Genomic DNA, 17,141 nt, shown 5'->3' with positions numbered 1-17,141 from the left:
CTGAGGGACTGCTGAGTCCCTATGGACTTGGGACTGTTTGTCTCAAATACTGAGTGAGGTTTCAGAATGAGACTGCCAGGAGATGTCCCAAGCTAAGCCGTTATTACATTAATCAATGTTAGAGCAGGAGGTCATGTATGACGCAGGCTGGGGGACCTAACCTCCTCTCCTAGAGGGGAGAGGTTGTGGACGAGCAGGGTCAGAATTACTGCCCCGTTCTGCGCAGGGGTCATTCTTACATGTGCTGTTACGCCCTTGTTATGTCCTAGATGTGGTGGCACAGCTGGAGCCATCCTGACCTGTCCCCTGGAAGTGGTGAAGACACGTCTACAGTCATCCCAACTGACACTGCGGCCTCTGTGCCTCTCAGAGTTACAGCTGCCGGGGATGAGCGTGAGGCTGATGAACCCCACCCCACCATCTCCTGGAGTGCTCAAGTTGCTGAGGTGAGTAGGGTAGGGCAGCATGCACGTTAGCACCAGGGAGGTGAAGGTTTGGTCATCAGATGGAGAGACAGGGCATGGGGGGAGAGAGAGAGAGAGAGAAAGAGATGGAAGTAGCATTTGAGCTGAGGCTCTGGAAACCACGAGTGCGGTAGGAAGTTTCATCAGAGCACAGGTACATCTACTTCTCACAGTTGATCTGTGCTTTGAACTCTGAGTCTGCAAGGCAACTTTTGAGACTGTGAGAAATTTCTCAGCTAGTGGTTTGATCAGACCCAGAGTGATGGTGTCAGCAAGAATAGGAAGAAATGACTGAAGGAGAGAGGAGAAATGGTTGGTGAGAGAGTGAGAGTAGGGCAGAAAAAGGGTAACACCGGAGGTGAGGAGAGGATGCTACAAGAAGTACGGAAGAACTAAGAAGGAGGAAGAACAGGAGAGCTCCCAGCTTAGTTATTGTGCTGATTTCTCTGTTCATTTCCTTCTGTAGGGCCATCCTTGAGAAGGAAGGCATGCGATCCCTGTTCCGAGGTCTGGGTCCAAACCTTGTTGGGGTTGCTCCTTCCCGGTGAGTACTGCTCCCTGAGGATAGCTCATGCTGTACACTTTTTAAAGGACCTCCGTGACAGCTATTGTTCCACATTCTGAAAGCAGTCTGGGCCTTGTGCTCATTGTGCCACAGAACCCCTTCACACAGACATTTTCTGGACCTTCTGATCATAGTTGCTGTGGGCCTAGTGTAAATGGTATCTGATGTCACATTAGACAAACTTGTGCTGGGAGTGAGAAAAGTTGGAGTGAGACCCCACAGCAGTGCTGTCTCTGCTCCTCATAGGTGAGCTGTAACCTCTTCTGTATTTCTTTCCAAACAGGGCTATATATTTTGCTGCCTATTCTGGTGTTAAGGAGAGGCTCAATGCTGTCCTTGTACCGGAGTCCAAGAAAGTACACATGCTATCAGCAGCCTGTGCAGGTGAGCCTCTTCTGTCTCAAATCAGAGCCAACATGTCCTTCTGTCTGTAAGTATAAATGGGTTTCATTCCTTCCCCATTGCTGCTTCCATCACTTCTGCTCTCTCTTTTGAAGTTTTCTCCCTCCACAGCTGGAGCAGTGAGTTCTTTGAGTAACCAAAACGTTTTCTCACTCTTCGTCCTTCTTAGGCTCATCTCTTCAAGTCATGGATCTAGTCTTTACCCTTCAGCTGCTATCAGGAAAAGAGCTCCATTCAGCTGTGAGAGGGAGAAGGCAGTGTGTAATTTAGACCACTCACAGAATCACTTCTCTTGATATATCCCAATTTTCTAACAAAATCTTCCACTCTTGCAAGTTTAGCCCATTGTTTCCTGCCTCTTTGTAACATCAGCGCTTGTAGTAGGGTTATGTTGGAGGCAGGGGAGCTAATTACCATCAGACAAAGGCTGGAATGGGGGAGGAGGAGAATCAGATAGTGTGCTCTAAATGTCTTTTCTCCCACGGGAGCTCAAGGTCATTCTCAAACTGCAAATGCCTGCAGCTTGCCAAGCAGAATTCAGAGAGCCTCCTCACAAACTGTCAGCATGATCCTGGTGCTCATGGCTGTCGTCTTCTTCTGTTCTCCAGGCATTACGTCTGCCACACTCACCAACCCTATCTGGTTAGTGAAAACCAGGATGCAGCTGGAAGCCAGGTGAGGCATGCTAGCAATGCAGAGCCACTCCATGTCAAATCAGGACTGGTTTGGGGGTGGGGTTGGGTAGGGGTCTGTGACTTGCCATCAGAACATAGGTCTTCAAGGCGTGCTGGGGAAGAGTCATTTTCACATTTCACATTTCACAACAGCATTTTAGGTCAGTGGAGTAGTATGCCGTCTAAACCTCCCTCCTCTTAACAGGGTGAAGGGGGAGATGGCCAGCAGTGCTCTCCAATGTGCCATGCATGTGTACCGCACTGAAGGCCTTCGTGGATTTTACCGTGGTATCACTGCCTCCTATGCTGGAGTGTCAGAGACCATCATACACTTTGTCATCTATGAAGCACTGAAACAGCAGCTGAGAAACAGCCATCATTCCCTTTCCCCACCACTCACACTTTCACCAAACAGCCATGATTTCTTTGGACTAATGGGAGCTGCTGCTGTCTCCAAAACATGTGCTTCATGCATTGCATATCCACATGGTGAGTGGGTCCACGCTCCTTGCTTCTGTTCCCCTCAGTGGGAGACACCATGCCTGTAGGATCAATCTGCTAATATCACTTCCCTTTTTGTCTCTCCAGAGGTCATTCGGACACGGTTGCGAGAAGAAGGGTCACGATACCGTTCCTTTATACAGACTCTGCAGCTTGTGGTGCATGAAGAGGGACCCTTGGCTTTATACCGAGGGCTCTTGGCTCACTTGATCCGCCAGATCCCAAACACAGCTATCATGATGGCTACCTATGAACTCATCGTACATTTGGCCTCTTCCACCTTGTAAGCACACTGTAGCGCCTGGCTCAGGCTGCTGTGGAGATACAGGGACCTCATGGTCCTGAGACTTGGTCTTTTTCCATGCTCCAAGAGGTGGTGCTTTTCATCACATATCAGAACTGGGTTAGCCATAGCATTCTCAGGACATAAGACTATTTTGTGCAAAGTTTTGGGCTCCAATGTGTACAATGTAGCCTTTCTTCTTTCTGGAGACTTGAATTATTCCAGTGCTTCAAGATGTCAGGGCACTGGTTTGACAGTGCCTGCTGTAAGCTCCCTGTATGAAACAAGGGCATGGAACATACTGGGAAGGAGACAAAGGAGAAAGCATAAGAGTATCTTAGACAGTCTCAGTATGTTCACTTCTTTTGGGCCCAGTAACAACCATATGTGGGCACAGTTGGACATGACAACAGGCTAGAGCTGAGGCATCTGAGAGAACTGCAGCAAGCAGGGATCTTGTGCTGACACCTTTCATGCCCTCAGAGGGGCTCTTCCACTCTCATCTACTGTGCTACCTTCCTGCCCCTAAGGAGGATTTCTCAACCTTGGCTGCCAGCAAATGTCCTATTGCAGAATCGTCCTTTGGGTCCTTAACATGTTACAGCCATTGCCCTGAGATATGTCAGGCAGCAGCCTGCCTCTTTTCGTCTTGCAGGGTCTGAATAATCAGACCAAGTAGATCAAGGGAAGAAGAAAAACATGATATGAAGCACTATCCTAACAACTCATACTACTGAGCTCATAAATCATGCTTTGCCAGTATCTGTTGTGTTTCCATCCCTTCCATTCCCAAAAGAAAGAGGAGGACACCTCCTTCTCTTAGAAGTACTGGGGCTGTTTTGCTACAAGCTGGAACTCCTGGTGTGAAAAATACTCTTTTATGCTGGTAAAGAAAGTGGATCAGGTGAAAAGATGGATGAAGCTGAGGATTTGGCCTGTTTCTATTGGTGATCCACTAAGTTAAGGAAAGAGCCTTATTTTTTTCCTGTAATCAAGAATTCAGTTTGCTGCATGTGTTACACTTGTCTGTGACAAACTGGGATGCCTTCTGTTCCTCTGTGGATTCCTAGCCCTGTGTCCTGGGGAGGGCTACGTTGTTTACAAAGAGTATTTTGACTCTCAAAAAGGCAGGGGGTAGGGTCAAGGGTGATGTGGTTTTCCTGTTCCAACACATACACTAAAAAATATAACCCCTCCCTGAGATAAGGCAGTAATCTCAGTACATACATGCTCTGGACAATCTCCAGTCTCACATTAGAGACTACACTGACTGTTTCTTCACCTGTTTGTAGTGAAAAACTGCAGAAGCCCTGAACATTTTACTTGAAATCCATTTATTTTAAAATCCACTTTGTTCCCTCATCCTTCTTACCTTCATTCATTTAGTTTAGGAGTATCGACAATTTTACAAAGCGACACAAGCTGCAGTGGTTTTTTTTGCATGAAACGAGAATAAACCTCAAACGACAACATTGAAAAAATATACAATATATATATATAATATCTGGGGGGGGGGGTGTGAGAGACCCCACTCTGAGCCCTATGGCTGGCTCCTCTTTCCAAATTTCTGTTCTTTCCAAGCCCCTCCTTCCTCATCATAGTTTGAACTGTGCCACTGTCATGTGAAAGTGCCCTAATGCATGTTTCTAGAGAGCCAGCTGGGGGGTCAATAATGTGGGGAATGTCCACAATGAGAATGGCAGAAGATGAAGGAACATGGGAGGCAGAAATGACAAATGAGGGAGGAGAGCATGTGTACACAGTGGCAGAAGGAAGAAGTTAAAAGTAAGACACCTCCTGCTTCCAGCCACGTGTTTTGGGGGGATCCATTGCACTGGTGTTTTAAAGCTCCTAGTAGCGGTGAGAGCCATCGCTTTTGCCAATGATGTGTCGGTCATCCACGTCATTGCTGTCCGGGGAGTTGGGTGTCTCTGAATCAGTGCTGTCATCTTCATCCTCCAGGCCCTCACTAGCTCTGCCCTTGCCACTTTCTGCTGCCCTCTCCTGGCAGCTCTGGTAGGACTGGGGAGGCGAGACATGGGGTAAGGGGAAGGATCTGGCAACCCAGCTGCCCGCCCAGCCCCAGCCACTGTGGCTGCTCCTCACCTCCATGGGGTTGACTATGATGGTGAGGGCCGAGTCGTCCCAGAACATGTCACTCTCTTTGCCTCCGGTGCTTGTGTGCCCTCCTTCAGCAGCCGCAGGGACCTCTTGCCCTGCTCCCCGCCGGTGCAGGGAGTGGATGCGCAGGATGCCAAGGATCACCATGAGTGCCAGGAAGCCCACACACACCACAATGATGACAGTGGCAGCACTGGGGACCACTATGGAGAAATGAGTAGGCGTGGTTAGAGTCTGTCACAGAAACATGCATTTCCAACCTGACCTGCAGGAACTGGGGTTCCTGGGCAGCGCTTGGGTTTTTGGTCTAGGCAGGAACGTGTCCTGACTTTTCTGCTCCCCTAGGCACAGGCAGTTCCTGCCTTCAGCTGCTGTATCTTTGCTTGAGGCCTGCACAGTTTGCCAGGATGCCTAGGTCCAGGCATCCTCTGATGTTGGCCCAGCCTGTAGATTGCACATCTTCATTTACAGAAGTCACTGGAATATGTTGCAGCTATTTGTATCCTCTCATTGGGAGGGAGAAATGTGTGCTGGGGAGAGCCTCTAAGGGCACAAGGATGCTTTTCAGAGGGTTTGATTCCTGTGCAAGCAGTAGAGAAAGAAGGAAGCCAAAAGAAGTCTGCTTTGCACATGGGGCAGAGGTGAGGGCTATGATGGCCTTCTAATTAGTGCCAGAGTCAAAGCCCAGCTTCTCCACAGGAGAAGACTTGAAATTCATCTAAGACCCTTAGCCCAACTCACACCCTTTTGTTCTAGGCCTGTAAGCTGAGCCTTGACCCCCTAGATAACCCCCTTCCCTGCAAAATCTATCCAGGCCCTCTGTGGATTTGTTCTGAGTGGTTCTGTACAGCAGGGACAACTTTCCTTTTCTGCTGTGATCGGGCAGAGCTGGGGAAGGGAGTGGCAAAGGCTGGGGTTTGGTGCCCTCCCAGCACGTACGTAGGCTGTCCCTGCAGTGGCTCAGTGCCGGCTGCAGGACTGGACCAGCATGGGATCAGCTGCTGCAGGAAGCTGCAGCAAAAGCTAACACCAAAGGTGCTTTCCATGTTCTCTACAACAGGGGGCCAAAACCAATGCAGGGTCCTCTGTAACAGTCCTAGAGCTTTCACAGCCTAGGAGGAGCAGCCAGTTAGTCTGCAGTCATGCTTGTGGCACAGAGCTGCCAGGGCAAACCAACAAATTTAATCTCTAATCTAGCTTTCAAGCTTCTTTCTCTCCTCTGTTTTGGGGCAAGAATCCTCCTCTTGTCTGTGTGGTGCTGTCTCATATATTTTTCTGCCTTGCTGATCGCCACCTAGTCCCACCTCTTTTTTTTAGAGCAGTGGCAGTCTTGATTCTCTTGTTTCTCTCCTGCTGTTGAAGCTTCTTTCTGAAATTACATTACCCAAGCCTGCATAGCACCTTTGCAAGGTGCACGAATGAAATCATACCAGCATACGGTTGTTCTTTTTAGACCTTCTCAGGTGTAGATTTTAGACTGCTTCTACATCAAGAAAACAACACACTGAAAGAGGAGGATTGTTGCACCAAGCTCTAAAACACAGTTTGACGCAGACTGCAGTCCATTTGCTAATGAAGAGTGGGACAGGACAGTATAATAAGAGCTCGATACCATGGCTATAGGAAGCCTGAAAGGAATCCTCTGCCATCGGTTCTACTAGGATATCAGAAAATCAGCATCCTGACCTAAAGGAATAAATCCAAAAGACAGTGTTACATACTTGGGTTGTTATGGGTGCTTGCCAAACTGTGCCCAGATAGCTCTGGGGGTAAATGATGGCCTCGGTGCATGAACTGCTGGGAACTCAGAATATGGTTAGGATGAGCAGCTCGGTTCATGTTGTGGAGGACATTCACCTACAGAAAGACCAGAGTGAGAGAGACTCAGCCCTGTGTTCATCGCAATACATTCTACATTGTGTGCGTTCCCATCCACCATGTCCTCCCCAGGCATGCACAAGCACCTATATGTGCGTGTATTGATCTTGTACCTCAACAGTAAATTCATTGCTGGAGTAGCGTCCATTCATTTCAGTGCAGGACAGGTGAAACTTCCTTTCATAAAGGGCAGCGCCATGGTTGATATGGTATGAGACCTGGCGTAGTATTTCCTCATAAACTGCAATGCTTTCCACACCTGCGACAAGAAGAGAGAATTGGTGTGGAGTGAGGAAGCTCCTGCTTCAAAGTCATCTTGCATCATAACACTGTAGCAACTAGGAGCTATAGAAGAATCCAAGGCAATGCTGGGTTGATTAATTTTGGGAAGGGAGCAGAGCTGGAGCTGGCTGCAAAGGACCCGATGAAATCCCTGCTTGCATTGCTAAAACGTGGAAGAATAAAGAACAACAGCCCTGTTAAGTTCTGGAGAGTACAATAGTGTTGTACCAGTCCACAACCTGTGCAATGTGCTGTCCCTCAGTCATGTCATGCAAAATGCTGCTGGCATCTGAGAACACCAAACCCCAAGGGCAATGGGAGTAAGTCAGGAGGAGTGGTAGAAGCCTGGCTCAGAGCTCAGACACCATGCTGTGTGCTGGAGGAGGAGCCACCTCCCCAAGGAGATGGCCTGGGACTTCCAAAAGGCAGGAGTTCAACAAATGGTTACATCTCAGAGTCTCACAAAGTACACCAACACATCTCTAACATCGGGTTAAGTGCTTCTCCCAGTGATGCCTGACAGGCAGTAAGAGTAATGAGACAGCTGTGGCAAAGGAGAGGACATACCTGTGATGGTCAGGTAGGCAGAGGTGTTAACAAGCTCCAGGCCCCGCTGCTGCAGCAGTGCCCCATCCAGGAGCAGATACTCCCTCTCTGGGTCCAAGTCATCTCCTACCAATGAGATCTCGCAGCCATCCAGGTTGTGCACAATCTCATCTGACATTCGTGTGTCTGTCACTGAGATGCAAATGGAAAGAAGACACGGCCAGAAAGCCAGCCAGCCATCAGTGAAGGCAGGAGTTACTCGGAGTGGTAGCCACTTACTTACTTAAAAGTGCTCACATCATACATAATGACTTCTCTTTCTCTGGCTAGTACTGACCTTGAGTAAAATCACTGTCAGCCTGATTACTTGTTGGAGGAGTCCCCCTGGTTCTAATGACATTATTTATGCACATAATAAAGTCACTTTATTTTGGAACAACATACTATTATCAGACTGGTTCATGATAACACATCTTGGCTGTAAGGACTCTGTTGACAATGACAATGTGCAAATGAGGAACAACTCTATCACACATTCCCAGACCATGAGTGCTTTTGAAAGCCTTCCCCTGTCTCAACTGCTGGTTATGATGGTTGAGATCTTATCTTCTTTAAAATGGCAACCACATTCAGTGACTAACTGCTTTCAGCAGGGCTAAGACCAACCTGCTCTAAGTCAAGAAACTCATCATTGTATGAGGAAAGGCAAAGCTGCTAAACAGAAAACGATAAGCAAAAAATCCCATTACCAGAAAAGATACGAAAGAAGTGAAAGTACATGTGGAGCACAGAGTGCAGAGAAGTAATCTGAGGATGATGGAGAGAAATTGAGGGACGAGGTATTATAGGGTGTGAGGAAACTGACTGGGGAATTCACAGGAATAAGTGATGCAGGAAGAGATGGGAGGGGGCGAGAAATAAGGAAAGCAGGGGAGAAGGAAGCAGGAGGAGACTAAGTGCAGGCAGGATATCCATCCAGTGCTGGATTCAATAAAGGGAAATGTAGGTAAAATGTAAAAGGGATTAAGAATGAGCAGCCTGGGAAAGGAGGAGAGAGTGAGGCAAAGGAACTGGGTGGATAGAAAAAGTACAGGGAGGGGCAGAAAGGGCTAAGAACCGATTAGCCTACATATTGACAGACAATGTGCCTTGCTTCTGTATTTGTAAACTCTCTCCTACTTTGGGTGTAATGAGGGACTCTACTTCCTCTGCAGGACAGCAATACTTGCAGGTCTTTCCAGTTTGTCTCTTATACCTCACCCTGTACTCTACTCACCAGTACCATGCCAATTCTCATCCTTCTTGGCCTCCACCTGGTGAGAAATAGAGCAGGTGATCTGGAGGTTGGGGAACAGGGGGACCCCATCAGGACCCTCAAAGTCTGATGCAGGATGAGCAAAGTGGGCACTGCCACTTAACAGGATCTGGGGGGCATCGGGCTGCAGCACCACAACATAACCTTCCACGTCAGGAATGGAGACACAGGACTCTTCACTGAAACACCTGAAGAAGAGAAGTAGAAAGCATCAGTTGGCCCAAGCTTCCACCAGCAACATTGTAAAAGAACACCTCCTGCCCATTACTGGCAGTGAAGGGAATATCCTTTTTCTGGTAGTCTTCCTAAAGCCTACTGTGCAAGACAGAGAGATGTGGTAGGAATGACATCACTGGGTTTCCGGTGACTTGGTCACATCCACACACCACAGAGAAAATTAAAACCAGCCCACATGCCTAGAACACCATGAGTGAAGGCAGAAGTTCTGCTACCTGCACAGACCCCAGTATTATAGTATTCATTTGGATATTGGATACTTTAATATTTATTTTCAGGAAGACTCCTACCCATTTCGAGACCATCAATTAGAATTAAAATACAAGGTGAGGGAGTGTGATTTTAGTCAAAAGAGAGGTAGTCCTCTTGCTGAACTTAGCTGGAGGTGCTGCTTTGTCCACTCACTTGACAGTAGTGGTGAGCCTGAGTGGCCGGACTCCAGGGGTAGCAAAGCGCAGGGAATTCATGTAAGCCACATGCTGGATTGCATGGTTGAAGGTTTCCACATCATCACCCTCCAAGGTGAGCAGGGACTGAGAGGGGTTCACGTGAACCTACAGGTGGAAGAGAAGAAAATACTCGGGGTTCCTTGGCAAATGCCAAGAGTCCAGGCTAAGAGAGACACAAAGGAGAAAGGTGGGAGAGCAGGCAAAGTCCTGGGAAGCAAGGCTGGGGAGGAGAGTGGAGGAGACCCATGCAAGCTGGGCAGATGGGCATACCTTCATCCCTTTGCCCAGACTGTCGAAGTCACTGTAATCAAGCCCCTCACGGCAGGCATACAGGCATTCAATAACCTCCCGGCTTTCCAAGCTACCAGGGCGCACAGTGAAGCCAGCCAAGTAACCATGGAAGTAGTGGTGTATCGACAGAGGATCTCCTGAGGGAAACATGGGAGGTGGAGGGTGTGAGAGACATGGCAAGGAAGAGAGCAAAGACAACAAAAGCAACAGTGTGAGGGACATACAGATGTTGAGGGAGGTAGAGAGAGACAGTGGGGTGCATGGGGCATGGAAAAGCAAAGACGACAAAAGCAACAGTGTGAGGGACATACAGATGTTAAGGAAGATAGAGCGAGACAGAGGGGTGCACAGGACATAGAAAAGCAAAGACAACAAGACGACAGGGGATGCTGAAGTAAGGAGATGACAATTTTTTGAATTCCAGATGGGGGAAAGTGAGAAAAACAGACCAACAGAAAGACTAGGGCAGTGAATGGTGGGTAGCATAGAGAAGTTTCTGCCAAACCGCTGAATGCCAGACGGAAACAATTTCTTGTCCCCTTCTCACTCTGCTTCCTGTGAGGGCTTTTAAAAAAAACTGTACGTTCCATAGATAGTTAGGGATGAGGTGACATCTCCTGATGTCTCTAATGGCTATTGTGTTCTTCAGAGACCAACTTTAACGATCAGGCATAAGGACTCTTTCTCCACATGAAAAGCATACTCCATCTCTCAAAGCAGGCTGTAGTCCTCCTATCAGCCTTTTCATGCTCCATAGATATCAAGATATCAAGGACCAATCTGCCACATAAGGGTTTTCCTCCCAGGATGGTGGGAGGTGGCAGGACAGGACTGGGGGAGCTGTATGATGAAGGCACCATGCAAGAAGTGATAGTCATGCACGGTGAAGAGGGGAAGAGAACTATCTTCTTCCTTTTCCCTACCTTGTACAGTATCAGTGGAGTTCTCGTTTCCTTTGATTTTCTCTTTGTTTTTCTCCTCTGCAAAAGGAGAACATTCACACAAGCAATAAGGCATTGGAAAAGGGTAGTTACAGGGTCAGGCAAGTATCTATACAAGTGCCTGTACTGGCCAGTCCAAAAGAACAGCTCTGGAGTCATGGGCCAAGCAGTGCACCCTTCAACCCTAGAGACAGCACATCACAGATGAAAGAGGGCAGAGTCCCTCTCATGAAGGGGATGGTGAGACTGTAGGATGAGTAACTGATACAAGGGAGAAAGTATAGGTTTTTTTTTCTCCTTTCCCAATGATACCTATTTTGGGAATTAATTGATTCCCATTTATGGAACATGGTCCTAGCCATGTTCGCAACAAGCCATGTTCTCAACATCCTTTTGAAACTCAGATGGTTCCAGGAGGGTGTCCCAAGCTGATTAATATTTGTTCGTTGCAGAAGGCCAATTGAGAGCACAGAGCTGTGGGAAGATCCCTCATGTGGGAGAAGCAGTACTAAAGATTTGATCTTGCTAGAAATTTCTGGTGGAGTGAAAGCAAGCAGCAGGCAAATTCCTTTAGTTCTGTCTTGCTTCAGTCTTGCAGGAGAACTGAAAGACCTGGGAAATGCAGCCTTACGTCTCCACAGAATGGGTTTTAATCTGGTAGTGGCTTAACTATATTCCTAACCTGATCTTTGTCCTCCAATCCAATTTCTCTACAGAATGATTTGTGACTTCTTCATATAGACCCTCAAGACACAGAAATCCCCATCAATACAACCAGCAGCACAAATAGTACTGCCTGCCCTCTGGTGAAAAACTTTGATAGAAACGCCAACGCCTGAATGAGGTACAGAGTTTCAAATCTCCTCTGCCTGAAAGCTGGTTATCCATCACATATTCTACTGCTGTTGTCCATGAAGCTGCCAATGTCACTTGTCCCTCAGCTATTATTACCGTGGCCTGCTGGCTTGGTCCGTAAGGAAGGAAGGAGCCACACTGGCTTTGGTGCCAAGGAGGCAAGATGGCTGCAATGTGGTTTGCATCATTTAGTATTGGGTGGTGTTTCTTTCACCTCTTCTGGCTCTCCCTCCACTCCCTTGTTTCCCATATGGGACGAGCATGGTTCAGGGAGTGGGCACTCACCAGTCCAGCAGGCTCCAATCATGAGTGAGGGTTCCTGCCGTGGTGGGTGAATGAGGCCATTGTCGTGGATGAGGGCAGGGTCATAAGAGACGCCATCCACGAAGAGCGTGACAGTGGGGAACTCCAGGTTGAGGGCATAATGGTGCCATTCATCATCGCAGACCTACGGCAGACAGCAGAGGAAGGGATCAGCAAAGGGCAGAAGGAGAAAGGACATGGGGAAGAAGCAAACGCCTCCTCACCTGCTCAAGCTTCCAGAGGAATTTCACAGGCCTTGCACTTTCCAGCAATGGCCAGTAGAGGAAAGCAATCCGGCAGCCGTGCACAGCCAGAGAGTAATGCGAGTAGCCATCCTCTGCCAGGGACAAGCACAGGGAGTTACGTATCACACCTCAGAGCAGTCTCACTAGCCAGAGCCCAGAAGCACATGCTAGCCTGCACAACCGGCACTCGGCACCACATGCTCACAGCGGGCTTGACTGCTCCTGGAAAAAGTGACACCTGAAGAAGCTGTGTTCCTAAGGAGGGACCCCTGCCCAGGTCCCGCTCTGGAACACAAGAGATTTCCCTCTGCAGGGACAATCCCTTCTAACAAGTTAGAGGCAGTGGGCACAACTGGGGTCACCACCCCAGGAAAAGTGTCTCACCGCTCTGCACTGTACTGCAGATCACCGTCTCCTCTTCCCGCCTGCCTCTGCCAGGCACCACGGCGTGCTTCATCCATACGGACAGGGTGAAGTGGTCGCTCAGCCCGTCATGGGCATGCAGCCCATTCACCACAGGCACCTGGGCAGCCTGGCTGCCATTGAACCAGTAGATGAGGCTGCTGTCCTGGCTGTAGTGCACCGAGAGCCGCGCGGTCCAGTTCGCCGTGGGGCTAGGCACCGGCAGCAGGTCAATCTCTCCTGAGGCAGCACCTACCGAGAAGGGAAGGAGTCAGAAATGTCAACACGGGAGAATAAGGAGCCTGAGAACTGGGGAACAGATGAAGAGTGTGCTAGAGGGCTCGTTGTAACGTCCCAGAGCACAGGGAGAGAAGGAGTTGCCTATAGGCTTTCTCCTATCTGGAGAAGGATGGTGACTTTTCCATCTGTGCTGAGGGAAGTCCCACAGACTCTGCGTACTGGGGCAACGCACAGAAACCTCTGGCTTCCTGGCAAGGAAAGCATGGGAGGCCCGTTGTAAATATGGGCAGGGTGCCCACTGTCCCTCAACACAGCATGTGAGCTAGGTGTCCTCCCAACCCCGCTGACCACAGCAGATGTGTCCCCCAGCATCTCTGCTGTGTGAGGCACCACTGTGAACCCCTGCAGGGGAAGGGGCAGGGTGCTGTACCACAGCTGCCCTCAGCCCAGGAAAGAATCAACTCACCACAGAGTTTGCGTAGTGACTTCTCGGAGTAGTTATCCCGGTCACAGCCCTTGGCCACATGGTTTGTCTGCAGCTCCACCGTGGCCTGGATGTTCCACAGGGGCTCATCGCAGGTCTCCAGGTGAATGCTGGGGAAGAGCGCGAGGCTGCCTGCACCCGGGGTGTACTCAATCCTCTTGTTCCAGCCTAATGAAGAAGAGTGAAAGAAAAGTGTTAGGTCCTGCCAAGGACGCAAGGCCAGAACATTTGGCACACATACAAGCGGCATCTATGGACTAGCCCAGAAACAGAGATTTTTGGCGCTTTCCATGTTGAAAAGACAACTTTATGCAGCTGGCATCAGTGCAAGGAAAGATCTCCTAGAAGCAGAGTCTCCAAATTCTCATCTTCTACAGCTAGTACCAGTGTAGCATCACGCATTGGATTGTCAACCTCTCTTATCAGGCAGAGCAGATACTTAGCTGTGTTGATTTCCCCTTAATTCAATTGACTAAGGTGAACCTGTAGGCATACAACACCTCTGGAAAAGCCAAATATCCTCAAGATGAGCAGCCCCAAAAACAATCGACATTGAATACAGTTTATGAACCTTATCAAATACATAGTAGTTCACAGTAATCCAAGGAATTGCCTTTCAGTGGCTTTGAAACAGACTTAGATGTCTGCTGCATCCCCTTAGATGGGACTGATGGTTTGATGCCAGAACTGAACCATATATATGGGCATACAAATTTATATGTGTATATACAAACATTGGCAATGAGTAGGACTGAGTAGTAGTTCAGCAAAAGCAAAGGGAAGACATAAATGTGTTTGGAGGTTTCATACCCTGCCAGCTGGGCTTGCAGGTGGGTTTCACCTGGATTTCCACTTCGGCATCATCAGAAGCCCGCTTCTTTCCACAGTCATAGGCTGTCACTGTGAATTTGTAGACACGATCTCCACTGTACTGCAGCTTCTCCGTGTTCTCGATGTTCCCTGGTTAGGAAAACAAAGAGATCAAGGGAAAGGAAAGACAGTCTCCTCAAAGATGTTCCTTCTAGAAATCACTCTTATTTTTGATCAACTACAAAAACAACCAAAAAGGGGTTGAGTCCCCCTCCCCAGTGCCACTCTGTAACAAGCTATAGCATCCCACAAAATGGCTGCTGCGTCTCTGCACCAGGACAGATAGATCAGCAGTGCTAGAAAATTCATACAGCACAGCTCTGCCAGCAAATGGGACTGGCAGAGAGGGAGCAAAGCAGGAAAGGGGGAGTGACGTGCTCATGGTAGGTGTGGATTCTTACCGTCATTGTCAATCAGAAAGGGAATATTGGGGGTCAGGATCTCATAGTAGCAGATCTGGCTGTACTGTGGCGAGCAGTCTCCATCAATGGCCTCCACACGCAAGATGCGGTCATACAGCTTTCCCTCAGTCACTGCCACACGATACAACTTTTCCACAAAGACAGGAGCAAACTCATTCACATCATTTACTCGAACGTGCACTGTGGCCCTGATGCAGAGAGACATCAATAAGAACTGATTGGCTGATTAGGAGCCATACACCACCTAAATTTCAGTGTAAGTCACTCCCTTAAAGTGCACCAGTCTGATTTCCAGCCTTCAAAAGCAAGGACAAGGAAAGAGACCTTGGTTTCAACGCAGCAATGTTGGCACACAGCTTGGACAATGGTTTCCCACCCCAGAGAAAGAGCAAAAGGAATGATAATGTAATCCGGACCTCCTGCCTGTATGCAGCAACATGAAATACCTCCCTTAGACACAACTGTCAAGCAGCCCTCATTTCTAGTGTATTCACTCGTGTGACTCAGTCAGTGAACATTTCTCTTTGGGTCTTATTAACATGTTGAGTTACAGTATCAAGGCTAGAGAAAAACACTTCTGGCTAAAGAAAGCATTCCCACAGCAATTTTCATTCGCGTTTCTGTGACAAACTGCATTTTGTAACATGCAGCGATGACTGCATGGACTTACTTGTGTGATTTCTTGGTATTTGCTCCATCAGGTCCCTCTCCACAGTCATAAGCCTGGATGGTGAATGTGTGCTCCTTATGTGCTTCACAATCCACTGGTTCCTTGGCCCGGATCAGCCCCTCACCTGTAGCTTTGTCCAGGATCACGGCTTCAAAAGGTACCCCTGCCCCATGGATCCTGAAGCCACAGATTTCACCTGGTACCCACAAAGGCAGAGAAGAAGGGGAGAAAGAAGAGGACTGAGGAGAGCGCATTATGCCCCCTTGCTTCCCTCTGCCATATTTTCTTCCTTTCTAACTTACACTTTCCTTTCTCCCTCATTATCACCTCTCATTTGGAGCAATTTTTGGTTCCCTAGGAGTTCCTCCTGCCATCTCTTACAGTCATTAATGGTGTAGATTGCCCTCTACTGGAGACTACTCCCACGTTTAGGAGTCTTGACCAGCGTCAAGAAAGATTACAGGTTACAAGGCTCAAACTAGATTTATTAGTGCTACACAGCCACAGTACTGAGGGAGCACCTTATTTCTCCTCTGCATCCCTCAGGGAGGCAAAACAGGCCATATCTTGCAGATAGACAGCCAAAGCATGAAGATCCATGATGTCTCATCCACCCACACATGCAGGATGTGCACAATACTGCAGGGAACTGCAGATAGGGTCACCTAAACCCTAAAGTTCAGCTCACAGGGAACACTTTTCCTCTCCCAAAGCTGAGGGAGGATGCGTGAGAAAGCTCCAGGCATGGCCTAAGCAAGCACCTCATAAAGCCTCGTCTGTAGTTTCAGGGATCTGTGCTTACTGGGAGGGGATGTAGCACTGCCAACAAAGTGTGCCCTACCAGCTTTCTCCAGTGCTCACAGACACAGAGCTGCGCATGTGATCTTTGGAAATAGCAGAATTGCGTCAAAAAGTAGCTGGCTCCACCCTCAATTTCTCTCCCTAAGGGAAACAGCTCACAGCATCCTACATCAAGCTGTGCCCAAATTGCCTTCAGACTTCACTGGGGACCCGCTCCGGAACAGGTTTGGAGGTGATTGTTTTCTGGAGAGAGCTAGAATACAGCACAGGGATGAACGTCACCCTGTCTCTGCCTCTTCGTAAGTCTCTCCCTGCCTCCCAGCCTTCCCAGAGCTGTTACCCACCTACCTGCATAGCGCAGTGGAGCATCTTTGTCCAGTGCAAATAGCGGTGGGTTGAGCAGGACTGTGTTGTCATTCTCCATGACGATGCCCTGATACTCAGCTTCAATCCAGGGTTTGTGCTTGTTTGCTGAGGTGGATTTGGGGTAAGGGATGGAGCACAGGAATGTATTAGCCGCCAATGACAGATTCAGTAGGAAAAGAGCAGAATATCATCCAGTGGCAGGTAACAACCACCCCTCCCCACCTTCTTCTCTGAAAATAAAGAAGTCTAAAATAGGCTGGGAGGAAGAAGTTATCTTTCTTTAGCCTACTCTACATGGCTCTTGGGAGACCTCATCAGAAACAATGTGTTCCTTCTGGCCTTCTCATTACTATCTTATTAGAAATACGGGGAGAGGCATCTGGGTGCCCAGGAAAGCTGGAGCAGTTAAAAAAAATGAAATCAAGAGGCAGAAGTAACTTCATTCTGGAGACAGATTCCAAATGCTAAATCCTTTAGCTCACTGAAGCCATAATTAATGGATCCAGGATACACCTTCCCTTGGGGTGTCCCCAG

At 48.5% G+C, this 17,141-nt stretch overlaps 2 protein-coding genes across 2 annotated transcripts; one reads left to right on the top strand and one right to left on the bottom strand.

Annotated features, from left to right (window-relative positions):
* Positions 1-269: 269 nt before the first annotated feature.
* On the top strand, positions 270-3,047 carry LOC104076541 (solute carrier family 25 member 36-like; the record flags this gene model as incomplete). Its single annotated transcript, XM_009577440.1, has 6 exons — positions 270-446; positions 931-1,008; positions 1,313-1,413; positions 2,040-2,106; positions 2,311-2,594; positions 2,694-3,047. Coding segments are annotated over 6 exons (907 nt in total), but the record flags the coding sequence as incomplete, so codon positions are not given.
* A 1,693-nt stretch (positions 3,048-4,740) lies between these two features.
* On the bottom strand, positions 4,741-16,714 carry CLSTN3 (calsyntenin 3). The gene is made up of 17 exons (XM_009577439.1): positions 16,590-16,714; positions 15,441-15,636; positions 14,750-14,958; positions 14,289-14,438; positions 13,461-13,646; positions 12,737-13,006; positions 12,332-12,444; positions 12,090-12,252; positions 10,932-10,988; positions 9,988-10,145; positions 9,674-9,822; positions 8,993-9,219; positions 7,738-7,908; positions 7,002-7,147; positions 6,732-6,867; positions 4,996-5,213; positions 4,741-4,911 (listed from the first exon to the last, which is right to left on the bottom strand). Exons 1-17 carry the CDS (start codon positions 16,663-16,665, stop codon positions 4,741-4,743), a joined length of 2,796 nt encoding a protein of 931 aa, XP_009575734.1. The 5' UTR covers positions 16,666-16,714.
* Between the last annotated feature and the right edge of the window lie 427 nt (positions 16,715-17,141).

This window comes from Fulmarus glacialis, unplaced genomic scaffold (assembly GCF_000690835.1).
Source record: "Fulmarus glacialis isolate BGI_N327 unplaced genomic scaffold, ASM69083v1 scaffold12095, whole genome shotgun sequence".
NCBI lineage: Eukaryota > Metazoa > Chordata > Aves > Procellariiformes > Procellariidae > Fulmarus > Fulmarus glacialis.
This window is presented reverse-complemented; position numbering and strand designations above follow the sequence as displayed.